This window comes from Catharus ustulatus, chromosome 5, assembly GCF_009819885.2.
Source record: "Catharus ustulatus isolate bCatUst1 chromosome 5, bCatUst1.pri.v2, whole genome shotgun sequence".
Classification (NCBI taxonomy): domain Eukaryota; kingdom Metazoa; phylum Chordata; class Aves; order Passeriformes; family Turdidae; genus Catharus; species Catharus ustulatus.
The window spans coordinates 13,907,729-13,935,608 of NC_046225.1; the positions used below are offsets into that span (position 1 = coordinate 13,907,729).

The following is a 27,880-nucleotide window of genomic DNA, read 5'->3' on the forward strand; positions in this document are numbered from 1 at the left end:
CTCTGGGGTTCCAGATGTGTTAGGAGGTAGTGACCCACAATTCCTGAACGATGCCTTCAGCAATTAATCTGAATTTATCATTTCATGCCCACAACATCAATTCCTTACCACATGCAGCCATACTGTTCAGCAGAAAATCAGTGGAGGAATGCCCGGTAAGGTTACCTGGTAGCAAAGAGCTTGATTGGGGAAAAAAAACAAAACAAAAACCCAAGCTGGAAATCTGCCTGCCTCTCCTAAGCCTTCCTAACTCATCTGTGATCAACGGGGGCTTTATGCTCAAACCACATCAGTGTAAAACACAGGAGGCTGCTTAAAGGAAGCATTCTCCAAGGGCTTTATTTTCCTTTAAAAAAATCTTGCCTCTGGGAAAACCTGTGTTGCCTAAATGCTCATTTCCTGAGCAGGCTGCAGAGCTGGCTGTTTGAGCAGCCCCTGGGATATAAGCAAAGCAGAGAAGAAGGTGCTTTTAGATTTGTTATGTTTGGGGCTTTTTGTTTGCTTTATGGCAAAAGATATCAACAGTTTTGGTTGTTTGGCTGGCTTGTCAGAATTTTTGATGATGGCTGGGAGAAAGAAGTCACAATGGTGTAATTGATGCTTATTTTCCACTTATTTTCCAATTTTGAACCATTTTTTAGCTTTTTAGGAATACTTATTGACAGAAGTCAAGCATGCTCTTCTAGCTGCTGACATTGAAATGTGTAAAGGGCTGCAGGTACAGGCTCTGCTCAGGTGGTGACCCATTCCTTATGGGAAGGAAGACCTGTTAAAGGAGGAAGAAGATATCATGTTATTAGAGGCATCCAGTCTCACAGACAGCAGTGATTGATAGATGGTCTCCAATAAGGATAATCTATCTCTCTGCATTCAGAGATGTGCAGGTTGCCTGAACCTAAAAAATGTTTTAGCCTTTGTCCTCAGATGTGCTTTGCAATTGCCAGGTTGGTGTTACTCAAATCAGTATTGATAGTATAATATTGCATTTGTATTTGTAGAGTAACGAATAAGACCCCTCTGACAAGAGGTCTCAAAAAGGGACATAATCTGTAGTATTTTATGAAGATCTAATTTTCTATAAGCCTTGAAGATCTGTAGTGGGTAAGAGCTTATTATTTGTGCATCACTCTTGTATACCTCTAAGGGGAATTTGAGAATACTTGTTATACCATAAACATGGTAATAGATATTTCATGGAAAAGATTCTTGAGTCTGCTTTGGCAGCTTAAAGTTCTGATTTTTTTTTATCTGGGTAGCAGAGTCCTGGGTAAGATTGCTGCTCCTGAGCTGTTGTGATTTTGCTATAATCACTGTTTCCCTGTCCATAGATATTGTTAATACTTTTAGCCATCAAAATGTAGGGCTCTGAGAAATATCCAAGCAGTTTCATCATGACCAGTTGTGGGATTTAGCTGGAGACTGTTGTTTCTTTGCTTATTTTTTTCTTCTGAAGTGACAGATAACAGGAACAGTGAAACCCACTGCAATGTTTCCTTTCCCCTTTTTGCAGACTTTCTCCATTCCCTGCACCTAAGTGCTTATGACAGACTTTTATTTTATGTTTTATATTAAAGAGCGATTTATGATTAAATGTTAATGAAATAGAATTTTCACTGTGCTTTCATTATATTCTACTAGTTTGAACATTTTTCAAAGCAGCACACCAAAACCCACTGTTTTCTATGAATAAATAATAAAAAGCTTGTCTGTACATTATCATTCATGCATTCTCTAGTTAGACCATTGGTAATTTGTCTGCCAGCATAAAGTGGGCACTTCACATTAAACAGACCTTAACTAAAGCTAAAATTAATGTTATGATTCTATGTAGTTCTTCTTCCCAAATCTATAAAATGAAACCAGTAGTACAGAAATCCTCACTGAATCTAGTCACACATGCCAAAAAACTCTTGATGTCCTACAAGTAAAGGATTTTAAGTGCCTTCTGCATCATTGCCCAAAATGTTCCAGAGGAGCCCTATCAGCATTTGGGAGCTGTGGTTATAAACACAAGTCTAAAAGGGTGCTATGTTGCAATACAAGTTGTAAGTGAAATTGAAACTAAAAAGCTTAGCAAGGTATTTATTTTTAAAGAATGAGAAAGGGAAAGGGGAAGGTAGGTGGCAGTTGATAGGGAGTAGAAGGAACTATTTAACTAAGGTGGAGGAAACAAAAATTAACAGAATTGTTATCAAAAAAAGGGGGAACAGTGTTAAATCTTTCTGTTCTTGTAAATTAAATCCACAGAGAAATAGCCCTGATTTTCTTCAAAGTCCAGGGGAGCTGCAGGGAGGAGAGGTACCCTGGGAGATGAGCTGTCTCTCTCTCCTAGGAGCTTGTTGCAGAGGACCAAAAAGTGGATAAACAGCCTTCAGAGCACAGTTCACTCCCTGCTACCACCTGACTCAAACAGGGAGCAGAGCCTTGTTTCCACAATGCGAAATGTGAAGGAAAGGTGCTGCTGCTGCAGGCACCCTTCACATTCCTGCCACATTGCACCTGTTTATAAGGTTTTAAAACAACAGTTGCAAATTACCCCAAAATGTGAAAGTTAATTTTGAAAATGGCCTCATGTGGTTTTTATAAACCTTGCTTTAAAGGTGTTTATGTGTTGGGAGCTACCTCTTGTGAGTAAACTGACTGGTATAATAGAGTAAGCTAGCTTTTAGGGGAGTTTGGTAAGCTGAGGGGAAAAAAAGCATGTTGTTTGTAGAAAAAGATTTTTTTTTCCTCAGGTTGCAAATATAGCTTTTTTCCACCCCATCTTCAGAAAAGAAACGTTCAGAACAGTAACATTGGATTGCACACTCTGTAGCATAAGGATAAATTTGACAATTGTTGATGTTCTAGGAAAGCAGGTGAACCATCAGAGTCTGAAATTTTCCAGCAGCATTCAGGAACAGGTGGGAATTTATGCCTTCAGGCATACAGGTAAAATCCCTCTAAAATTATCAGGACAAGGTCTGGCTGGAATGGTGCAAGTTTTGCTTTGTAAAAGAGCCTGTGCATTTGAACTGGCATGCAGACCATGTATATGTGGAGGCTGGTTGTGTTCTAGAAATCTGTGAAGGATGCCCATCTTGGCATATTATTTCATTTCTACCACCCAGTCTCTCTCTTTTCCATTCCAGGATCTGATTCTTTATACTGGTTTTTACAGCTGCTGTCATCTTAGTTGATTTCCTTCCCAATTTTCTCACCTTTTGTGTCTTACAGGCTTCACTGATGTAATTCCCAATATTCCATGCAATTGTCTTTCGTGGTTTGCCATTACTATACTGAAAGAGATAAGGAAAAATTACTGGACTGTTGAAAATATCTAGCCTGACTAAGATTTTCAAAAGAAAACTTTGCAATTTCAAGTTCATTGCTAAAGTCTGTTGCTATAGGTAGTAATGATATTAATTAAGAAGGAGTTAGACATCTTACCTTGGAAGACAAATTAAGTAAGGTAACTGCTGCATTTAGGTGTGGTGATAATTCAGCAGTTTCAGCTTGTGTACTTGTGTGTTTGAACACAAGGAAAAGGTGATCCGTGTTTTTGTTGAAATGGTAAAGCCTCAGGTGTTTTTCCCAGGTATTTAGAAGAATATACCAATGCACAATAAATAAAATGAGCAGAAGTGCAGTAACACCACTGTAAATTCTGTTAAAGAGGAAGTCAGTTCAAAAGAGCTGGTGTAATCAGGAAAAATTTATTTTACATAATGAGGCAAATATACCAAGAGACATTCTTGTGTGTAATGGAAACAGAAAGGTGACTTCCTATCTATTCCCTTGGGGATTTTTGGGCTTGGGTTGTTCGTTTTTTCGTGGTTTTTTTCATTTCTTGGGTTTAATAAACAAATAAGTTACACATCTAGATCATTTTTAGGAGATGTGCTGCATGATTAATGTCAGAAATTATTCCATTCCATATAAAGTGGTGGGGAGCTCCTTGCCTTTTTTAGTTCAATTAATAATGAACGTTAATGAATTACATTGTTTGTCACATTTTTTATCTTGTGTGTCCAGCACTCGAGCAGACAGGTAGAAACAGTCTAGCTGTATTTTACTGACAGATTTCTCTGGGCATACAGTGGACTGTTTTGGAGGTACAGTTAGAGAAGTGAATTGTTTTTCTGTAACACACCTTCTGCTATTATCATGTGTGATCTAATAAGAGATGAGCATTATTTACCTGCCTTCCTGGACTGGCAGATCGTGTTTATTTGCCCAGGGATGTTAAGTGAAATAAGCATTTGAGCATTGAGCCCCTTTGCTTTGGGAGGTTGGTATTTAGACAAGGAGGTTATGGCAGGATACAGAGCAGTCTGTAGGAAAAATACTGTGGATATAACTATTCTGGTAGGAGAACTAAATTGAAATGGGGACACTACTGTTAATTCAAGTGTAATTACATTTCTTTGTTGTTAAAAATTAAATCCTGGGCAAGAGGAAAGTTTGAGCCTGAAACTGTGTTTTGAAGCAAATTTAAGCTGATGCCTTTCCAAAACCTTTGGAGATTGCCAGAATGTTGTCTTCAGGAGGTGGTTGCTGCTGGACACATTTGTGTTCTTTTATTGTCTAACTTTTCTGTGAGTTTATCAGCATCTTTCATCATGAGGGTTATTTATAAAATACCATCTACTGTGAAGTTTTGCTGCTCTCCTGCTGTTTTCTCCACTAAATTACACTTTGAGGGAAGGAACCTTCATGTTCTTTCATGTGCAACCTCTGGGTCAGCCTTTCCCTGCTCTTTGGGGCTGGCATTTGAATCTGCACACAAATCTTTACAGTGCATCCCTACCAGCATCACTGCTGAGCTCAGCCCTGGCCAGGGATGGATCCATCTCGGAGCTTGCTGGCACTGGCTCCATCAGCCATAAGGGAAGCTTCTGGCAACTTCTCCCAAAAGCCACCTCTGTTGCATCCCCTGCTTCCAAACCTTGCCACAAAACCCAATACATCCCTTTTTTCTCTTTTCCATCAGTATACTGTGTCTGTTTTGGATACCAGTGGTGATATTAACATTCAAAAATGACTGTGTTAGCTTTTGCTGCACTTCAGACAAATGAAGCTTTAGTATCTCAGCCCAGGCTCTGAATGTGTGATGTCTTCATTATATTTGTGGCATTTATCGTTATTGCACTACAAATAGTCACAATTTTGGTTTTTTGTAGTTCTGTGTTTACCCTGAAAAGTTATAGAATTGGGTTAAGAATTAAAAGGCTTTCAAAGCATCCTTGTCCTGAAGCAACTCTGCCAGGCATGAATAACAAATGGATTGTTTTTCAGTCAAAGTGAATCAGCTGACATGAGCTTCTGTAGGGTTATATTTCTCCCCTCAAGTTATACAAGAATTTAGGTTACTTTGAATCAGTGATTATAGGCTGAATTGGCCTCTGAAATTGCAGATCATGTTGGACCTTGTGAGAAGATCAAACTGTAAGGGATTCTGTATTAAAAAAGATGTATTTTGTCTGTGTTTGGTGCATATTTAGCATGACACTGGGTTGATTAGATGATTTCTTGAAGCCACAATTTAGTTCTCCAGAGTCTGACTACATATTTTTTTTTCAATACAGTGTGCAGTAAGAAGCTGTACTGGTATTTATAGTTGTTGATTCACAAAAATTCCAGGCTAGGAAGTGGTAGATATTTTAAAAAGATATCACTCGACTGAAGATTCTGAGGAAATACTTGCAGTTTTATTTTTTAAAATGTTTTTTTATTTCTCTTCTATGTCAGTTAAGGATAAGTGTGTATAATGTTGTTATGGTCATGTCTGTTATAATTGGAGCCTGAACAAGCAGAGAGTTATAGTTTTTGTATTAAATACTTCTACTAAAAATTGTACTGTGGCATAATGAACCATCACTTTTCTTGTTCAACATCTCGTTACTTTCAGTATAAATCTTCTGGAAGGACCATAAATTAATAGGTGGCCTTAAGTAGTTTTTCTTCTTCTCCAATGTGACAATTTAAGGGATAATAGGATATTTTTTTAAACTTTCTTTAAAAAACCCACTCACTTTAGAAGTGAAAGACTTTGCTTTTTGCTTCTGGTAATTAGTGTCCCCAGTTTGCTCTTAGAGTAATCTGAACTTCCTATGTCTCTCACATTGCTCTCTGCACATTTTTGTCTCTTTCTTCAATGCAGTGTGTTATTCCTTCCCAGTAGCTGAAGGAGCTCCAATGGAGGCTCTTTCAGAAGTCTGGCCTTATATTTTTTGTTATCTTCTCTCTTTAACATTTGGCAAGTGTGACATTTGAAAGTTCAGTGTTTTCACCGGGGCGTTGAGCATTCCCTTAGATATTTTCCTGCGAAATTGTTGTTTTTCATCAGCAGGAAGCCCACAAGTGCTGGGAGGCGAGTGCTGATCCTCAGCCTGCTTAGCTTGGCATGGAGCCCATGTGCCAGAGTTTTAGTGTGTGCCCTAATGGAGTCTCATTGCTGTGGTGACTTGGGTAGCTGCTCCCAGGACTTCCCTGCTGAGAGGCTTGCAAACAAGCCAGGAAAGCAGTGAGGAAAACTGAGAGCAACTTGATCCCATGGCTTTGGTGTTGGTTGTGTGGAAAGGTCCTGTGGTAGCACTGGTGATGATGCCCTGATATTCATCTTGAATAACTCTAAGATTTTCTGTGTTATTCAACCAATGGTGGGGATGTTTGCTAATGGCACCACCAAGGGAAGGTCATGAGACCCCTTTGGAGCCCTTTGGCAGAAATGCTTCAGGATCCTGGGCTGTGATTTCCAAAAATGTGGTAACAGAGAACATCAGGAGGCCTCAGGAGAAATTAGGCAAGATAATGTGATTGCTGAAAAATTAACACAAGTTGCAGCTGTACGATAAAAGCTTTAAAAAGTTTTTTCAAACCATATAAAGTAAACAGAAAAACTAAAAGCAACTCCCTAGGCAGGACTAAAATAGATGCATTGTATCTGCTGAGGCTCAGTGTTATGGCATTCAGTGTAATTTAAAAGTTGGGGTTGCTTTAAAATTTACAGTAGGTTCTGAAAAAATCTTGAAAAACCATTTCACATTTTGTTTCCTGAAAGTGCAAAAGTTCCACTAAGAACAGTAGGTTTCCTTGTTTTCATGTGTTAATTCTGGTATTCTAAAAGCGTGCAAATGGCATTTGTCTTTGGATTTACAAAAACTCCAGATATTCAGAGTTTAAATTATTTAAACTCCCACAACACATGCACTTTTGCTTTTCAAGCTTGAGTTATAATTTAATTAAAAACTTCTGGTGCATCGCTAGCTATTTAAATATTAAAATGTTCCATGGATCACTTTCGATTATCTACCGTCATGAAATTCCTGAAGATGTCAGATTTTTAAGATTCCCAAAGTTGCACTTGGAATTGTCTGTTGATGCAAAGGGGACTGTGATAATTACATACATCCATTAGTATCAGCAGAGGAGATAAACTTTGGGGAGGCTTAATGGGCATGTCTCAGTGACAGCTAGCAAAGAACATTTGGCATGATTAAGGATGGATTTGAATGTACTTGAAAATATACTCTCATTATGGACGCCCAGTGGAAGTTGCACTACAAATGTTAAATTCCCCAGAAGAAGACTTGTGTGGCAGGGAAGCTTTGAAATCCACTGTGGCCATCATCCAAATTACTCTCTTCTCTTTGTGTCTTTCCGCTGTCAGATTCACTTTGTGATGCCCAACTTGGCTCCCTGCATCTTTGAAAAGAGGCAACCTGTTGGTTTCTGTGTTTCAGATTGTCCGAAGATACATCAAGGACTGGCTTGAAAGGAAGAAGCCTCCATTTGGTGCTATCAGCAGCTGTGTGCTCCTGATGATCATCTACACAACCTTCTGTGATACTTTTGCCAATCCAAATATTGACCTGGATAAATTTAGCTTGATTATAATCGTGTTCATAAGTAAGTTCAGCCCTAAAGTGACTCCTTGGTTTTTTTTGTGTTTCAGGTCTGTAATGAGCTACATGTACTGGGGGAGCTGTGGGGGTACTGGCATGGGGTTAGAGTTTCTAAAGCATCTAGTAAACCAGATTGCCAAGCTTTTTAGGAGCTGGATGCACTTAGGGAGTCAAGTAAGCATTTAGAGAGGAATGAACCCTGCTATTTAGGTGTGCCTGAGGTTGCTCTGTGGCCCTTCCTTTCTTAAAGGGCACAGTAGTGCTTTACAAACATTTATTGGCATTCTGGTTTTGGCTTCTTTGTTGTTAAACAGCTGTAAAAGACACAGGTGTCACATTCCAAACAGCAAGGAAAGATTTGGGATTGAGCTGTTACTCAGAAGCACTCTTACAATTTTTAAACTGTTCTTCCTTAGCATATTATAAATCTAGAAACTAGTTGGGAGTTAGAATGTGTTGATCTGTTTCTGTGCATGAGCACATTTCTTAGAGTTTCTTTTAGAAGCACTCAAGTCATTCAGCCTTAAATAACATCCACGTGAGACTAGGCTGCTGGTATCCTTGCCATCAGCTGGAAACATGCTTGCAGATCCCTCCCTCCCAGGGAAAGGCAGAGCTGTACAGGCACTGTCTCCTCTCCCAGCAGGGAATTCCCATCTTGCTTCAGGCTGTCCACAGACAGGAGTTTCAATTTGCATGGAGGAGAGGTAACTAGAGTATACTTCAGTATAAATCACATCTCATACTCTAAAACTGTTAGATTTCAAGAAATCAGTCCATCACCTACTTTGAGGTGTGTGTCAGCATATGCTTCTGTCTAATAAAAATAATGTATCTTCTACAAATCTGACCTCTACTAAAGCCAGTAAGAAATTTGCGCCTGCCCTTTTTGCATCTTAATTCTCTCCTATTTGTGGCATTTTTTTTGATTATGAAACACTATACCTGTGTGAAGTAAACATGGAATTATAAATGGTACTATACAAATCCTTTATTCTGAAAGCAAAGAAGTAGGAAGCAATGCTACGGAGCTTTTTTTTAAATAAAATAAATACTACTTTGCACTGGCACCCAAGAAGGACCTTACACTTAAATCAGTGCAGAGTTGTCAGCAAAAAAGAATGGTACAGAGATTTTCAACTTGGGCTTAATGTGCAGAGAAACTCAGAATGAAGTAATTTTATGTTACTGTGCTGATCACTTTGAAAAAAAATATTCTTTTTTACTTAAAAAAGGCATGTTCTTCCTAGAACAGTTGATGTGCAGTGTTTGCTTCTGTTGCCTTGCTTGGCCTTTATTTCTCTTCAAGACAACTCTGTTTTTGTGCCATGTGAAATGAAATGTATAATTTGCTGTGGAATACACTGAAAATCATATCTATGTGTTCATTGCCAGTGTGCAAAATTGGAAATTCGTAGTAAGAATATTAACCTAAGCACTGGAACTGCTTGGAACATAGACAATTGGTTAGGGTTTTTTTCTGGAATATTTATAAAACCAAGAACCAAGGAAATTTTGGAGATGGGTATGCACATTGTATTCCAGAAAAAGCTTTTGTATCACCATTGGATGTGTTGGCTGGGTGTGTGTACTGTGTTACACCAGGAAGTGAAATTAGCACGAGCAGTTTGAGGTGAAACTGAGTTTGTTATTCTGCTGATTAATGTTTTTATGTCATTTTTATGCTAATATTCTAGCCACAGCAAAATATTCACAAGGAATAATTGGTAGCAACACATTTTTATTGCTTCACAGAATTATGTGTAATAAGGGATTGTTTTTTTTTCCTCTGCTTATTAAATTAATGTACTTAGTTGTAGAAAAATTGTAATTCAGGAAAAATTGATTGCTCCCTTAGTTCATGAAGGAGGAATCAAGTGCATACTGAGATGGCATTTATACATTCTAGGAAATGTATGTAGGAGAATAGAAAATGTCACTGGTAACAGCTAATATCCCTGCCATGTTTCCCAGTTGTAAACTGGGGTCAAAATCAAATGCATTCTCTTGGCTTGCACTGCCCTGTGGGGGCAGCCTTATTGCAGTCACAAGTGTGGTAAGGAATAGGGATAGGACCCACCCCGGATTCTGCTGCAAGTGAAAGCCTTTCCCCCAAAACCCATAGACTCAGAAAAGACCCGTGCAGGTCACAGGGTCTCTCCTCCAGCCTTGTGGGGAGTCCCTGTGCTCTGGGGTGATGCTCGGTCTCTGCAGCTGCTCATGGAGGCCACCAGCTTCTCCTCATACCTCGGCAGTCCAAGGGTGGGCTCTGTGCCCCCAGAGCCCCTGTGGGTGTCAGCAGAACTGGCAGAGAGAAGAGCTCCCCTTGGGATGCTCACAACTACCTGTGCTTACAGAACTTGGAGGAAATGTCTGAAGTTCCCAGCCCAGGAATAAGTCTTTGTCTCAGAGAGAACTCAAACGTCTCTGAAGATCTTCTCTTCCTCTCCCCATAAATGATCATGATTAATATACCCAAGGGTGAGAATATTTATTTGGATCATCCTTACACGCTGTGCTTTCCCCTGTAAAATAGCAAGTCTAAACACCCAGCAACCAGAGTGTGTCTGACAGGTTTTATGTTGTCAACCCAAAGAGCAAAACTTGTGCAAAGAGATGTGCAGCATGTGCACTATTTCCTGCCATTCATTGTGTCAAGAAATACTTGATTCAGAGGAGTTACCCCAGGAAGAACTTGTGCAGCCATACCAATAATTCTAGCTTCCCTGGATATAATGATCTGTATTGCTCTTCCAGGCAGTCTTTAAGGGCTGTCTGTCAGTGGATTTCTCTGGGTAGACTTGGCCCTGCCTTGTTTCTGACCTGTAGTATGGGAACAAAAGGCATGGACATGGTAATTAAAATTGTGGTCTAATTTTAGCTTGTTTCTCTTTCAGTATTTTCTATTCAGATGAGCTTCATGTTTCTGACTTTTCTCTTCTCCACAAGGTAATTGAATGTGCTGAATCACAACTTTGAGTATTTCTTTTGTGCGGTATCTTTGGTTTGGGTGACAAAGTTTATGCAAATGTGTAAAGGCAGGTTTCTGAATTGGGTTGACCTCATTTTGGTATTTCATATTGTCCTTCCTGCATTTTCTCTGTTAGAGTTTCATAGGCTAAGAGAGCAGGACCTGAATTTTGTCCTTTCTTGTGTGTTAATTACAGAGTTGTTAAATCTCAATCAATCACTGCTATACCTCATCCACTGAAAAAAATGGATTTGCACAGATGTCACTGAAGGTATAATTTGCCCTGCAGACATGCTGATGACATATGAGAGAGAGAACTCACTTTGACTTTTTACATCTCGAGATACATATGCTGGGCTGGCAATTCACTCCTCTCTGTATATGTCAAATTTGCTACATTTATATGGTGATTCTTTAAAGACAGCTGTCCTGAACTAATGTTTGGTAGATATTTTTTTTTTCTTTTTTAAAATATCAATGAGGAAGGACAGTTGTACATTCAGCCAGTGACTCAGGGCATCACTGGTGCTGGTTGGAGTAGCCACAGTTGTCCTCTCACTTAGATTTTCTGGAATATTTGTTGTAGCAGCACTTTGCTGAAAGAGGAGTGCCACAATACAGCAGACTCCAGGCATATGCTTTATATGAATTATCCAATATCCATAAGGGAGAATCACAAAGAAGGGTAGAGTGTCTTAGAGCTACTTAGGCTTTTTTTAGTGACACAAGAAAATTTCTCTGTGACAAGATCATATCCTGGCCTTTTTAAATAACTTCTGAACTGCTAGACCTAACCTGGGGAGAAGATATTCCCCAATTGTGAAATCTAAAATGCCTTAAGCAGTAACCAACTCAGTATGGTGAATATTTAGAGTGTCACAGAATTACTCCTAATTTGGACCAAAGGGTGATCCATTGGCCAGTCATATCTCTCTCTCTATATATGTCATTTTCCATCCCTTCTGGCCTTAGTGCCAGTGTTTAAACCCTTAGATATAGTTTTTCTCTGAAGTTAAGCTAGCTCCTTAGTGTAGACTCAATATATTGTCCAAACTGAATATTTTGCTACTGTTCCATACTAGAAAAAAAATCAGAGGCAAGTGGCTCCTGCTGTGATCTTTTTGCATGTTTAACAAAATAAACTTGGCTGAATAAAGTTGTGTCCTACACACCATGTCTTCAAAATTCCTATCCTTCACATGGGAATGTATTCATTAGAGAGCTTGCCAGAACAGAGAAACAATTCTGCTAAAACAAAAATAAAAATCAAACACTAGTGTTCATTTATGGATGGAATTATTTCTATCACTAGACTGATCCAAGTGATGTGAACATGTATATGAATCCTCAAAATAGTATTTTTGATAGATGCTGTTTTAAGAAGGTTTTTGCTGTCAGAGGTTATTAAAACTCTTTTGTTTTGTAGGAATAACTCTACCTTCACACCAGCAGACACAGTGGCTATCGTTTTCTGTTCCACACACAAATCCCTCACCTTGGGTAAGTAAGGAGATAAGCTTGTGAGCAAAACAGCACTAACATCCATGCCTTACTGTGTCGAAAAAAAAATTGGTTTACTTGCTGTTTTTTCTGCTTAAATGGTTTTGGGTTTAGCATGACTTGTACTGCTACCAGTATGATACTAATAGTAGGCTAATACTCTGGCACATATGAAATTAATGCTTCCTACAGGGCAGAGAACACAATCCTCTCAGCTGAGATTTTAGTGGTTGTAGAGTAAGACCACCTAATTTGTGGAAAGCTGTATTTTTCTTTCAGTTCTTATTCTGGTACGTTGCCTAATCCAATGCTGAAAAAAATTCAGGGTTGTTTCTGGAGAGATTGGAAGGTTTATCTGCCCAGTTTGACAGTAAAATGTTGCATCTAAGAGCTGGGATGTACAAGTGAAAATCAAAGGACAGTGTATTCAGAAATCACAAATAGACAATACTCTTTTGCTTAGCATGAGCAAAATGTATGTGTTGAAGTCTGCAGATAGTTTGGATAGCTTTATTTCTTGAAATTAATTTATCAAAATATCATAGAGGTATTTTTCACTTATAACACCGTAGTGATAATAGAATGTTCTGATGGGTATTCACAAAATAATATTGAATCAGAAATGCTTTCAGCCACTTGCTACTGGTTCACCCATTATGTCCCGTCAGGGACACAACTGGGCTGTTTTCAGATTATAAAAACGGATATTTGGTAAAGCATATATGACTGAATATCTGACTCTTTTGAAGAGTGTATCTCTGGAAGAGGAACACAGCAAGTGTCAATAACAAAGGTAAGAACTCAGCCTGAAACAGGGAAGAACAAGTCAGGAGTCAGATGTTTTCCAGGTTGGTTTGATGGAGTGAAACTCACCTCAGGGTTCTTTGCTTCAGCCAGGCCTGTGCTGAACTGTTAGCAAGTGCCTTTGAAAGTCTGTGGGAAGTGGAGGAGTTCCTGGAAGACAAGGAAAAGTCAAACAAAATCTCTTTTTACAGTGGAAATGAAGACAGGATGAGAAATTATAGATCAGTGAGTTTTAACTTCATTTTGTAGAAAAACTACTAAAAACTAAGTCATTAAATAAATTATTTTAACAGTATAGGAAGAACAAGGAAATGAGTAACAGCCCCATAGCTTTGTCAAATACAAACCTACCTTCCTTTCACACAGAGTCCTGTGGGTTGCAGAGAAGGAGCAAAAGTTGTGTGGCTTGAGTTGAGTGTTACAGCTTTTGATATTTGCACAATGTTTTGGGCTCCACAATTCAAAAATTACGTGGACTAACTGGAAAGAGATGAAAGGAGAGTGCCATGAATGATCATAGACCTCAAAAACATGACCCCAGAGGTAGAATGAAGCAGTTGGGATTGTTGAGAGAAGATAACTGAAATACTGCAGTGATCTTCAAATGCATGAAAGGTTGATGCAAAGAAGGAAGAAAGTAAATCTGTCACAGTGGACTTTGTAAAGGGAAGGATTTTGTTACAATGATGATGATTTAAGCTAACAGTCAGGGAGATCTAGTGTAGAACAGTTCAGCTTTGCCTATTGATGTGTTCAATCTCCTATCCTGGTAGAACAAGCCTCAGATGGGAATTAAATAGCTGGAGTTGGTCTTCCTTGGAGCAGAACATAGATTAAATGACACTAGTCTTTTCCAGCCAAAAGTTCTATGGAACTGAGCTTGGACTACTTGGAGGTTGTATTCAGGACACAAGTTACACTTGTATTTGTAGATACAGCTGCACATATAAGTCCTAAAACACTGCTGTGCTGCTGTTTGGAGGTGTGTATGAACTTAGGGCACAACTGTGATAGTACAGCTGGAGAAGCTGGTTGTGTTTAACAGCACAAATGTGCAAGTTTCCCCTTCTCTCTTTGGTGAGAATAGTTTTATATATGCTCTGTTGAATATTTCTGCTGGCTTGCCATGACCTTAAGAAAATAAGCACAAAACCTTTTAAAATATTTAAGTCCTAAAGGGGCTTGCCATCACCCCCCAAAAAATGAGGACTGTTTGTTTCTTTTTCTCACTCTACCAAGAATCCTTATGCAGCCTGTCTTGACCTGTCTCTGTGCACACAGCTGAGTCAGTTCACTGTTCTTCTGCTACTACACTCTCACTTTTTTATTTTATTTTCTTCTTTAGAAGAACTTAGTTTGAGGTTCCTAGCTCCCTTGACCTTTTGGCTCACATTTTTCCAATTCCAAGTTACAGCTGCTCATATTAGCATAGCCTCATGAGCCAGCTTTTGTATTCTGCAGTTTTCTTTGCCCAAGTACACCAGCAAAAATACTTCGGCCACCTTGACTTCAAGGACTCCTGCAGCTTCTCCCCAGGCATAGATACCATTTTCCCTAGTCCAGATATCCCATGTCTTAGTGTGCAGGTTGAAGTGAAAAGGTGAGTAGTGGAACATGGTACTGTGGGGCTGTTTCTGAGCTATGGACTGTTCTGTCTGTCAGCTTTGGGGCAGACTGCTTTCTAGTCATCCTGGAAAGGGCTGGGGAAATGCTCCTTTTGGCAATCCCCTGGGAGTCTGTCCTTGGTAAGCCTGAAGTACCTGCTGCTCTTGTGTGCACCCCTGCTCCAAGGGTGTCCAGGTGTGCCTGCTGTGTATCAGATTCCAGCTGGCTGAGTTTGGGACCATTGATGCTTTATTCTGTTTGGTGTTCCAGTTCCATATGACAAGGAGCAGTATAAAAACAAATCTGTATGAAAATAAGGAGTATTGGGTTTTACAAAGCCAGGGTTCATGTGATGAGGCGTGCCCCTGAGCTGATGGTGTAAACAGATAGGTTATCCAGAGCAGGTGGCATTTTTTCCTTCACTGAAGGTGAGAGTAGAGTAGATCTAATTTGTTTTTAAGGATGAGCTGTTTCTGAATGACACTTAAATCTTTCCCTGTCCACCTTGGTCTTATAAACAAGACAAACACAGACATTTTTGCCCTTGCTCTTTTGATGTTCTGGCACATTTCTGCTTGTTCATGGGAGTTTATTACAAACCATGCAGCAAGAGATCTTCTGCTTGCTTATGGTAGAGAGAGCTTTTCCTTCTCCCTCTGTCACTGCAATGCCTGAAAGCACAAACACGGCTCATGCTCTCATTTCACATCCATTGTGGAGCTCTGCTTTGTTTGTCTTCAAGATTTCAGTGGTAGTGTATAAATGACCCCCCAACACTTGTTCTTTCACTTTGAAACTGATTTCTCTCAGCTTGGCAGGTGAAACTCCAAATAGGTATGTCTGGCCCGTTCCCTGGGGAGCTGAGAATGGCACCAACTAAAGTGGGAGAAGAGTTGACAGCTTTAAAGCTTTAGAAGTGGTAATAGGAGAGGCATGAGAAGACTTTTGTAAGTCACTTTCTCCCACACCATATTACGAAACCAGCTAATTCCCATGCAGTGCATGCTCATGAGGCCAACTGCCACTTCCACTGTTGCATCCATGAATAAGTGCTTGCTCTGCACGGAGATGAGTGCTGTTCCCATCTGCTGGGTTTTATTTTGTAGACAGAACAGTTGACACACTTTTTTGTCTCAGAGATCAGAGTGCAGGGCGTGTTTGTGTAAGGACAAATTACACAGGGTGGGTGCCTTTGTGTTCCTTAGTTGGGAGCACCAGTCAGCACCTCTGCAAAGAGGTGAGTGCTTCAGCTGGGTTTTGAATAAAGGGCACCACACATGCAGAAAAACCAATGTTTATTTGCATTTCACCTAATGTCTGAAGCAGGATATAAACTTGCAAGGAAGCCAAGATAAATATAGTATCCACAATGGCCTCTGGCATTTTCACCCCCACGTTGTTCCCTTTCTCTCCTTCCCCCTGCTCACATATATGCACGGTACATGTGAGCACACACATATGCAGACATTTGATGCATGGCTTTTATTAGTGCATTTGCCATTGATTGATTAGTACTTAGTATTAGTACTTCTTCTATTGATTGATTGCAGATGAAGTGACTATTTGACCTTTAATTATGAGCCTTGCTATTGAAAATGACATTGAGCTATGGCTTCACATAATCCATCTGGAAAGCCCGACATGATGCCATTCCCTGGAGTTCATTCAGTGAGAAAAGAAGAGGCCTCAAGGAAGTGCAAAGCTATCACTGTGGCTCATTAAAAAAAATACTGCAGTTGTTGCTTGCACTTACACAAAAGTTGCAGTCAAATACAGAACCTTATTTTATTTTTTTTCAGAGAGTGAATTGCTAGATAGAAGTTACACCTCTAAAAGGAAAATTCAGGACTTTCAAAAATGTATATTTGCTTTATTATTGGCATTTGCTTTAATAATATTTGCTTTAATTCTTGGTATTTACTATGTAAAATTCAAAATAATGTTACCTATTTTGGCTACTACAAGGGTAAATATTTATACTGGGCGTATGATGAATAGCAAACTGGTAAAACCAAACAGCAAAAATAACCCTACCTAATAATAAGACTGGGGTATTGTTTGTGATGTATTTTTCCTCATTTGGATTCAGCAAGGTAGCAGTTCTCTCACCATGAAATTTCTAGCCTACCAAATACTTTCAGGCAAGAATAGAGTTCATTCTAGAAATAAAAGCCAAAACACCAACTGTCTTTTGTCTTGTTTTATTTTAATTCAATTTTATTTTTTAAATACTCAGCTTTCCTGTACTTGAACAATTCTTAAAAGCCTGATATAGTGCACAAGTAAATTGAAGGGAATGTCTGCAAGGGGATCATCCAGGCTGTGGATTAATCAGCCTGTGCCTTCCCCCAAGCTCCCCAGCTGCACAGTGGGAACAGAGGGCATCATGCTCACAAATAGCTCCAATCTGCTCCCAGGTATCTATAGTCTTCTATCATGCTTTCTACAGATATCACCTTATAAGATTTTTCAGGATAAATAATGTATTGAAATGCTGTAATAATCCATTGTAGACTCTTTTTATTGTAAAGGTGATAATCACCTTTCTCCTTTAAATAGAAAAAATGCTAAAATGTTCTAACTTGTGCTAAGATAAAAAGTTGATGATTTTTAAAAGGAAGCATCCCTTAATCATTCTGTAATAGAAAGGTAAGGTGGCAAAATCATGTGTGTTGCCCTAAGCAAGTATTCAGGCTGTTCTCTGGTATTTTTGGAGTGTAGTGGTTTTTCTCTGCTCCTGGCAGAGAACTTTCCTCTAAGGCAGTTATTCATCAAGGTTCTCTGCCTTTGACGTAAAGATATAGAAAATAATCCTGGTTAATTGCTCTCTGAAAGTTTCCAAGAGGAAGACTTTTGATGCTGTTTTTTACCATCAGAATTTTCCCATGAGTGTTGGACAGGAGATGTTACTGCATCCTGTCATACTTCTTCATGTTGGTAGTGCTTGAATTTGCATTTGTATCTTTTACAGGCTTTTAGTTTCATTCCTTCCCCAGGTGTCTGACAGGGTGATGTAAGTAAAAATGATCTGGCTACTCCTCTGCCTAGAGCTGTGGGTGCTGTCCCTTGGGGCAGAAGGGAAGCTAATGGGAGGAGAATGCCTCAAAGAATGAATGTCTTCTAAAGGCTGTGTCTGGATCCCTCACTGCTGCCCAGAGAGTTAAGAACTCTCCAATTTCTGCTTCTGAGATACCTCAGGAATGGGTTTAGTGACTGCTAGAACCTTTTTAAAGTTTTGATAGGGTGATTATTTGGGCTAAAAGGAAATCTTTTTCTCTTCACTTCAGTCTTTGCCCAGCATTTGCTTGGAAGGAACAGCAGGTTATTGTCTGGGCTTTTTCCTCTGTGATTCTCCTCTCTGTCTCTGGAGAACAAGAACCAAGGGATTTGTATTACATGGGATTACAGTGGGGAGGACAGAAGCATCTTGATCTACTGCACTTTACTCATGTTAGCATTTTTCTTTTGTAGGCAGCTGGGTTACACTTCCTAGCTTGGCAGTCTTCTAGAGCCAACATTTGGTTATTTGGCTCTTCCCCTACCCCCACCTCCCTGAGGTGAGATGCTGTCTTGCACATGAAAGCATTTCTGCAATGCTTGCATCATCCCTCACATGGGGGAACAATCTTCACAGAGGTCAAACTGACACTTTTGGGTTGGCTGTGGTCACTGAGATCATCTGTGCCAGAGCATCTCTCTTATTTTCTCATTACTCATATGTGACTTGCCCCTGTTTGCCTCCTTCAGAGCAGAGCATCCCTGGGTCTGAGCTTTGCAGAGGGAAATGTGCTGGCAGGCCAGTCTGACAGTAGGAAATGGCACAGTGTGGTGAGTTATGGTGGCTTTTGGGCACAGGATACCTGCCCCTCCCTTGCTTTTTTTTTAACCATAATTATCACAATCTAGTTTAGTCAATTTTGACCTCTCTGTGATTCCAGAAGGGGAAATACTACAGCAAATTAGGGAATCTCCTTTTCTTTCTCACCTGAAACATATGTTTCTTTGATTATACCTAGAATGTGGCAAGAAATCTGTACCAGCTCCCAGGGCTTCCTTTTCATCTGTATAGGTTTTTTATTAATATTTAGAAAGTTTGCCTGCAGCAGTACTAAAATGTGCATCAGAGGACAACAGTTGTTTACTGTGTTTGAACTGAAGAATCTCACCCAGGAGATCTCATTCACTTGAAGTTTACATCTCTCAATCTCGACTTGCAGAAAGAGATCGATGAATAACAATTGTCATTTCAGAGATGCACCTCTCCAATTATTTATTTGGTTGTGTGTCTTTCCAGAAGCACATGTAATTGGATCAGACACTAAAAACCAGACTGGAGGTTTTTAATGACAGCAAGCTCATACCTCTTTATAATGAAATAAAAAAAAGTAAACACACATATCCATCTGTAAAATGATAATGACACAGGAGCTCTCCCTCCCCACCAAAAACAGTTAAAGTTAATTTATCTACTTTAAGAAACTACATTATATTCAGCAGACAGCTGACAGGTTACCCTTGGGAAGATCCATGTTTGGACATGACTCAAGTTTGTTTTTTTTTACCTCAAGCTGGCAGAGGCTACAAGTGTCACCCATACTAAAGCTGGTGACTATTGAAGATGATGTTGAGTCTCCCTGAGAGAGTTGTATCTACATTTGCTGCTCTCAGTGCACCTTCTGGCAGCCAGCCTGAGCTGCTGACTCCAGACACTTCTAAAGCAGTGGGTGCAAAGATGTGAGAAATCAACAGCAGCAGCAAATTCTAGAAATCTCCTATTGCAGAATAGTTTGGGAGTCTGCAACAGGGATCCAGCTCTAAAGCTGCCATGACCACTGCAAGCACATAACCCTATCCACAGAGTTTTAGAATAGGAGATAGTATCCCATAAGATTTCAAGGTGTAGGGAGCTATTTTCTCAATATGCCTTCCCAAATGGAGCAGTAAGGTTTTCTGGCTTCATATATTCTTTTTTTTGGGTACACAAATTAGATGAAAAGAAGGATTTTCCTGGTTTACCATTTACAGAGAATTTGTATATCATGTTTTCCTTTGCATCAAGGTTACAGGTGGAGAAAAGCTTTAAAAAAATCTGATGAAAAGATAGTATGAAACAGGTTGGACCATAAATTTTTCCTGCCTATGTTTACTTATTAATAAGAACAACTATAAAACATGTTTTAATGTTGTTTTTTTTAAATAATATGTGTAGATAAATCTATATAATCAAAACTTTAATACTATGAAATCTTAGCCTCAGCTGTGTGTGGAAGGGCAGTAGTGTTCAAGGAAATAATCAAAGTACAGTAATTTCACGAATACAAGCCGCACCAATTTGACTAAGATTTTGCTCCTAAACCGGAAATGCGGCTAATAATCAGGAGCGGCTAATACAACCTCAGAAGTGCCTGCCAGAGTGCTGAGCCGAGCAGCTGCAAAGTCGGCATTTTGCGATTGTTACAAATCGCTACTCTGTTGCACCGCGGGTGGAGCCTGGCTCCCTGCAGGCAGCACGGGGGGCGGGGAGAGAGGCGGGAGAGCTCTCTTTCCTCCTCTGCCACAGCCCAGGGGAGAGACGGGGGGGGCCCGGCGCCGCCATTGCCGCGGCCCGGGGAGGAGAGAGGGGACCCGGGCCGCCCCTACCGCGGCCCGGGGAGGGGGGGGGAAGCCCGCGCCGCCATTGCTGCGGCCCGCGGAGGGGGGGGAAGCGCGCACCGCCATTGCTGCGGCTCGGGGAGCCGACGGGAGCCCCGCGCAGCCATTGCTGCGGCCCGGGGAGGGGGGGGAAGCACGCGCCGCCATTGCTGTGGCCCAGGGAGGGGGGGGAAGCGCGCGCCGCCATTGCTGCGGCCCAGGGAGAGGGGGGAAGCGCGCGCCGCCTTTGCTGTGGCCCGGGGAGCCGACGGGAGCCCCGCGCAGCCATTGCTGCGGCTCGGGGAGCCGACGGGGTGCTTTGTCCCCACCCGCCGCCGCCGCGGCAGGAGCGGGGAAACTCCGTCCCTGCCCACCGCCGGCGCCACGGGCGCGGGAAAGCTCCGTCCCCGCCCGCCGCCGCTGCCGTGGGAGCAGGGGAAGCTCCGTCCCTGCCTGCCACCGCGGGGCAGCGCCGACCCAGGGTGACCGAGCCCAGTGGCAGCGGCGGCCGGCCCCGAGCTGCAGCACCGTGCTGGACCACCTGGCCCCGTCAGCGGCCCCTAGTGGGCCGAGCCTGCACAGCCTTAGCTCAGCCAGTAAACCCCGCCCTCCCGCGGTTCTGTTACTAATTGCACGCGGGTCCTCGCTGCGAACGACAGAGCGGCTTATATTCGGGTGCGGCTTATCTATGGACAAAAACCGAAATGTTTGCCAACACCCAGAGATGCGGCTTATAGTCAGTGCGGCTTGTATTCGTGAATTTACTGTAATCAAATCTCAGCTTTGTGGGTTTAGGTCACTTGTCCATCTCTTAGTTCAGAATTCCCTTCATTAGTAGATTTCCTGTACTAAACCTCTAAAAATGGTTTTAAATTATATTCATTTTAGTCTTGTAGCTTAGTTATTGATAGCAAATTTGTAATTCATTATTAATTTGCTGCCTGTGCTTTGAGTAGGGTGTGTATGAAGAGTGAGCTGATAACCAAACAATTAAAAAAGCACTGAAGTGTGAGTGTGGGCTTACAACATTGCTACGTCTACATTGTGGTGCCAAATTAAGAATTAGTCACATATGTAAAATGACTCACAGTGGTTCAAATCATTCCTGAATTCCCTGTTAACTAATTCCTGCCACCATATTGTCAGCCAGGTGGAGGTGTTCTGGAATCTCAGGCACCAGTCTTCAGTTGTTGGTGTTAAATGTTTCATTGTTAGCAGCTGGTAAGATTGCCTATGCTGTTCATTAAACATCACTTCCAATCTGAATGCACTCATTGAAACCCCAGAAACAGACAAACTGTACTTTCTTTCTCTACCTCCCAGCTTTTGCAGTTTTATTTTCTTAAAATTTTGGTGGTATCAAGATGTGCCATTCCCTGGTAACTGTACATACATTGCACTTGAATTACTGATTTCTGTACAAGTACTGATTTCTGTACCAGTTACCTGAAGAAAAAGAATGAGCAAAAGCATTCAAAGCATATTAAGTTTTCTTCTTTTTCTAAATTCTTGTTAGAGTTATAGCAAAAATTTCTCATTCATTTCTCTTCCTTTTCCTCCTTTACTTAAATATTAGACCAGTCCAGTCCCTTGAAATATAGCATAAATTCTTACTTCCCACAGAACAGCATGGCCAATATGTGGCCACATCACTGATTAAGGGCAGAACCTTCCCAGTAATTCTAGTCCTGCAGAGAGGTAAATAATTTAGTGTAATGTAAGGGGATTGTTCTTTCCCAAAGAAAGGGAAATGTTTTGAAGATTAGGGTCCACATCTCCAGAGTGAGGACAGCCTCCATTTTGCAGTTTTCCCCTACAGTTCTTCCAGAGTCTCTTAACATCCTACAGTCCCTTATGTAATCTCTTCCCCCCCAGATGTCTGTTTTTACCACTTCATGAGCCTGGTTTTTGCTTTCCATTATAGTTGTTACTCACCTGAAGTATGAAAACATGCTGAAAAACAATTGTGGGTTTTTTTCCCTGAGAACATTTTAGGCATGAGTCTTCTTCATACAGCATGTATCTGGGCAAAAAGGGCACATTTCTCCCTGCAGTGTAATGTGATCTCATTACATTGGAAGGTGCTTTCTGGGATGGGAATACTCAGTAGCAAACAAATATTTGCGTTGTTAGAGGTTGTCAGGTATCATTTAGCTATCCCCATACCTGAAAGATACTGGTCCTTAGGGAAAAGCATTTAACTTGGGTTCAGAGTGTGCTTTGGAGAGGGCATGGATGTACAAAAGAATAATTCAGTTAATTTGTCAAAATATTCTTCTGTCATGATCTCAGTATGTCATAATACAGTCTGAATGAGGGCAAGAAACATCTCTTTTTGGACAGGCATAGTGTGTGACCTTCTGTCTCCTCAAAACTAACCACAGCAATGATTTGCTTGGGAAGAAACTGGGAAATCCTTAAGAAAGTTTTCAAGTGAGATGAGCAGTATCTTGCTCTTCTGGCAGCTCTCTGCATGAACAACTCTTCTCCAATCCTCTGAATTGGGCACTGGCTAAATCTTTCCAGCCCTCCCCACTAGGCAGTCACTGGGATCCATGCAGAGCTATTCTGAAACCTGGCAGTAAAATTTCAGGTGCTCATTTGGCGCTGTCTTTGTGGCATAAATTCAGATCCTCCTGCTCTGGCAGCCTGGGAGAGGTTCAGTGCAATATATGCCCCTCTGTACAGGCCTTTTCTCAGATGAAAAAAGAAATGTCTGTTTGACCAATAATGTTTCTTTCACATCAGTCCCTGAGAGGATCCTTCAATGAGAGAGTAGCATGGAGAGCATCAGAGAAGCTACCATCATGCACTTGATTCATTTTGTGCACTGCACATAAAGATTGTGGCAGTAGAGAGTTCTGAAAAGTATTGACAAGTACGAGGGAGAGGTAAAAATTCAGAGGCTAAAGCTTTTCTTCCAAGTATTTCCACTGCCTGTTTCTGAGGGTTCTTTGGCATTCTGATTCCTGAATGCCTGATGGTTCCATAGCCCTAGGATGACCTCTTTGTTTTGCCCCAAATCCCTTTTCCTGAGAAGAAATGCTGCAGTGTTTTGTGGTGTGGAATGTGTTTCAGTAATGTAAGCAATAAAGGTTTAGGATAAATTGTTTGTTATGAAGACATTGAAGGGAAAAAACCTATACAGTGAAGTATGGAAGTAGAGCACTAGCAATAATTCTGCTTTGGGTGTGAGAGATAATGGCCTGTGTTTTGGTGGTAATAAAAATGTTCTATTAAGTTCTCTGAACCCAGTGCAATATGATAGAAAACAGCAAATGATGAAACAGTGCTTTAAGGGGAGCTTACACATCCAGCAAGCATAAAATAAACATACTAAAATAGAAAAAATCCTCTGATTTCCAGTACTTATTGTTTTATCATTTCCATCATGGGTATAGGATAAAAGAAAACTCTTACTTGCTTGTTAGAAGAAGAAAGCTCCTACTTGAAGTTCTTACTTGGCAGATGTCAGTTGAAAGCTCTGCTAAGGAATATGCTGCAATGTCAAACTCTGTTGGGTAATTTTAGACAAATGTGTCATGTGTGACATGGAAATATGGCATGCTGTACATTAGTGATTTCCCAAGTGTTTGGATCAGGTAGTAATGTGCTGAGAAAGTGCTCTTTATCTCTCCACACTGTGTACTGGTATAGCAGTGGGGAAAGGCTTTTGGTAGAAATTACTTTAGTCAGAAAAAGAATCCATTTACAATATGTGCCTTCTAACATCTTTCAGACAATGCATTGTATTAAAGAGGCATTTTTTGATTAATGTTTTATAAACATTTTTCAGCATGACAGCTTAAAGTCCCTGTAAAATTGTAAATGCGTGCATAGTGCTCACTTCCATAAAGTCAAATGCCATCTCATAAAGTCTAGTTGGATCCTGTCAGTGACAGTGACACAGAATCAGTACCTTGGAGCATTAAAATTAATTTGCTTCATTTATATTACTGCAGTGATAGCTAGATGAAAAGAGTCCTATATTTAAATTATCTTAAAAATACCTTCAAATCTTTTAGGGTTTTTTATTATGATTATTTTACAGTTAACTAAATGTAGCGAAGCGCAGCATAATATTTTCATGGGCCTTTTAGGAAATGTGCAAGTAGCAAAGGGGAAAGGGGAGGTTGTGGGAAGCTATCCTGGGTGCAAACTGGGGGAAGGATTAAATAGCTTTCAGTTGAGCAGGTTGTTAGAGAAGCAGTGTCCTTTGGCCAGGGCTGATAACCTACAGCCTTGGAGCCAAACTGGAACACCCTGGAGCGATGGAGAGCAAAGAGGCTTTCCTCTACTGGGCTGCAAGAGCAGTCCTATCACTCTTCCCTGCTGCTGTTGAAGGTCATGGATAAACAGTGTTTCCCTTGCTTTCCTCAGGTTTGCAAAGTGCTTAATGTGGGAAAAAAAAAAAGAGCCGAGTGAGGGACACAAAAAAGGGAGAAAACTGAAATGTGCTCCCTGTCACAGGCCTGTCTTCTTCTCTCAGCTGTGGTGGGACTGTCATGTTGGTGCCCCTGCCCTTAGTGGAGCTGAGTGATTTTAGTGGAAATATCCAAAACCTTTATGGCTGCAGTGAGTAGAATTAAAGGTCTTGGGAAGCAAACCCTTGGAGGCTGGAAGCATGGGAGTGGAGGAGGGGAAAGGAGGAAGGGAGAAGATACAAACAGAAGAGCCTCTGAATACCAGGGCCAAAGAACAAGGAGGAAGATGGGAACATGGGGGAGCACTGGTAGGAGAAACATTCCCAAACAAAGGGGAAGAGGGAAATCTGGGGTAAAAGCTGAAGTACCAATGATCTGGTTTGAAAGGGATACCTGTGGAACAATCTTTGTTTTTTCTCCCTCCTGCTGCAGCTCTCTGTAGTTCTAGTCTGGTGGGGTGCTGCGGTCTCACCCCACTCCTTTCTTTGGAGCAGGATGGGATGCTTGTTAAACCCCCACTTGGAGCAAAGCTGACCAACTTAGCACCAAAGCACAGAGGAGAACTTTGTTAGTCAGGCCTCATGATATTTAGTGAGTGAGAGTCTTTGGCAGAGAGTTGAACCAGGTTGCTGGAAGCTTGTAACTCCATAAATCACAGCAGCATGAATGGGTATTTGTGGCACGAACCTTCAGTGTTTGTTTTTTTCCCAAGTGTTTATGTATGTATCTTTGTATACATACATACATATATATATATATGAGAAAAATGTAGTTGTTTTTGTGTTTCACTTTAAAAGAGGTAAAAGTAACTATTAGGGCATGTTTTTCCTAATTCGATATTTGCATGGTTTTCTATGTTTGGAAAACATTAGAGTCATACTGATGCTTGCAGCTGCTACATATTGCTACTAAAAAGTTTAGATGGCATTTTAAAAAATAAATAAAACTCATGCTGTTTAGTTCAGCTGTGTGGTAATGTTACTGACACAAGCATTTGTGACTACACTATGGGGATCTCTGTCACGAAATATTTTCTGAGAGAGTCGCATACTGGCAAAGTTGGAACTATAAAGATCGGGAAGTGCATAAAAAGGCAACAAGGTTGGTGTTTTTTTATTTCCATTGGACTAATCCTTACCTGCAAAAATGATTATTGCTACTTCTTTTCACCAGTTAGCATTTCCTGGTAAATAATAGGAACTTTAATTGCACATTAGTAGCTTCCAGGAACCTGTTCTTGTGACATGTATTTAAACAAGCTGTGAATTAAGAACCTCTTTCTACCCAGTGATCTAATTATATTGTCACACTAATTATAGTATTTTGTATTTATATTTGACAACTTTAATTTTCTTTTCCTAGTTTATGGAAATAGTTTTCCTCTAGACAATTTACCTTTTAGGCTGGAATTTCTTATATTTCTTTCAGAAAATGTACAGTAATGTAAAGCCTGTCTCAGTCACTTTGGATGCATTCTGTTCACATCTCTGACATTAGTTTCTGTGTGATCTTAGGCTAGTCATTGTAGTGTTTCTGATTCTCTGTAGGAACCCTCTTCAGCTTTCTAAAATGTTTTTGGATCTGTGGATGAAATTGCACTACCAAAACACCAGGTACTGTCTTACAAACAGAAATACAGCATGTTCATAGCTTGGGACTCTAGTGTATTCTTCTGTGATTAGAAAATAGAAAAGGGCCCACAAGGATCAATTTGAGATGTGGAAACAGGCAGTAAAATGTTTATCTGTTTACAAAAACAGTATGATGAGCATTTGAGGTAAATTACATGCCCTAATATAATGCAAATGCCCATTTAATTTCTGTATAAATACTATTTATTCCCAAGCTCCAAAAATTAGTGTGTAATAAGCAATTGTGTGATAGGTCCATTATGTTGTTTTGAAGGTAATCATAATACTGAAATAAAGCATGCAAGCCTTTATTTATTTGATTTAATGCATCCCTTCAAATACACTCATAGGTAAAGGCTACTAGCACAGGCATGAGATTTTTAGTGATGTAGTGTGATGAAGCTAATAATACTTACAAGAAATAGTGCTCTGGAAACATCGTGAAGATTTTAGCAAGCCTGGACATGTGTCAACAGTAGTGGGGCACTGGTAAAGTGGTAATATTTAACAAATAAGCTGTTTGCCTACATAGGGAGGTGTCAACTTTATTAAAGGAAACCTGAAATGGTGTTGAGAACGGGGGTTTATCCAAGATATAAAGAAAGGTTTCCATAAATATGACAGCTTTTTTGATCTGAAACATCTCCTCCTGGGGAAATGGAGGGTATGTGGCACAAAGCTCAGTGTTTTGTCATTGCTGAGAAAGGAGACAAGGCAGAGCCAGATTGGATGGGGATTGGAGCAACCTGGTCTGGTGGAAGGTGTCCCTGTGGCAGGGGACTGGAACAAGATGGGCTTTGGGGTCCCTCCCAACCCAAACCCCTCTGTGATTCTCTGAGACACTCAGATGAGCTCCATGAAAACTGTGTAGTCTGCTTCACTTCAAGGCTGATGCCAGCAGAGGATTCCTAGAGTGACATTTCAGATGAGAGAGAAAATAAGGTGCATTCTCAGGAGGCTCCTGAGGCATTGCAGCTGCTTTTGTTGGCAGCTGAGCAAATACCTGGTCAGGCAAGACAGAGCTGGTTGCAGGTTTTGCCCACACCTGCATTTTGTGGAGCATGGTAGCAAAGTTCCAAGATGTAAACAGATAATTTTGAACAGTGATATGTTCAAAGTAGGCATAATTGGTTTCATTACTGTAGAAGTGAATAAAACTTATTTTTACATATCACATCATCAAGCAGGAAGATTGTGCACAGAGATGTCTGATAGAATTAGCACTGTTGAGTGCCAATTCCAGCTCTTAGGAAAAATGGCCCATCTCTAGGTCTTAGCACTCACTTCTAGTATCCAGCAACTTCAGTACTCCAGCTGCTGCCTAAGTCTTCGTGGGCAGCATCACTTCATATTGCTTACCCAGCTGACTAAACCTTTTCTGTCTCATGGATCAGTCAAAGCAGGGAAGGCTCTCATTTGGATGCTCAC

The 27,880-nt window shown here is 40.6% G+C and overlaps 1 protein-coding gene across 3 annotated transcripts in view; it reads left to right on the forward strand.

Moving 5' to 3' along the window:
- SLC10A7 (solute carrier family 10 member 7) overlaps window positions 1-27,880 on the forward strand; it is a 145,076-nt gene that overhangs the window by 110,463 nt on the left and 6,733 nt on the right. For all 3 annotated transcript variants that reach the window (XM_033061118.1, XM_033061119.1, XM_033061120.1), the window contains 3 exons: window positions 7,725-7,890; window positions 10,784-10,835; window positions 12,284-12,357. In XM_033061118.1, coding sequence (XP_032917009.1) covers window positions 7,725-7,890; window positions 10,784-10,835; window positions 12,284-12,357 — 292 coding nt within the window. The remainder of the gene's footprint in view (window positions 1-7,724; window positions 7,891-10,783; window positions 10,836-12,283; window positions 12,358-27,880) is intronic.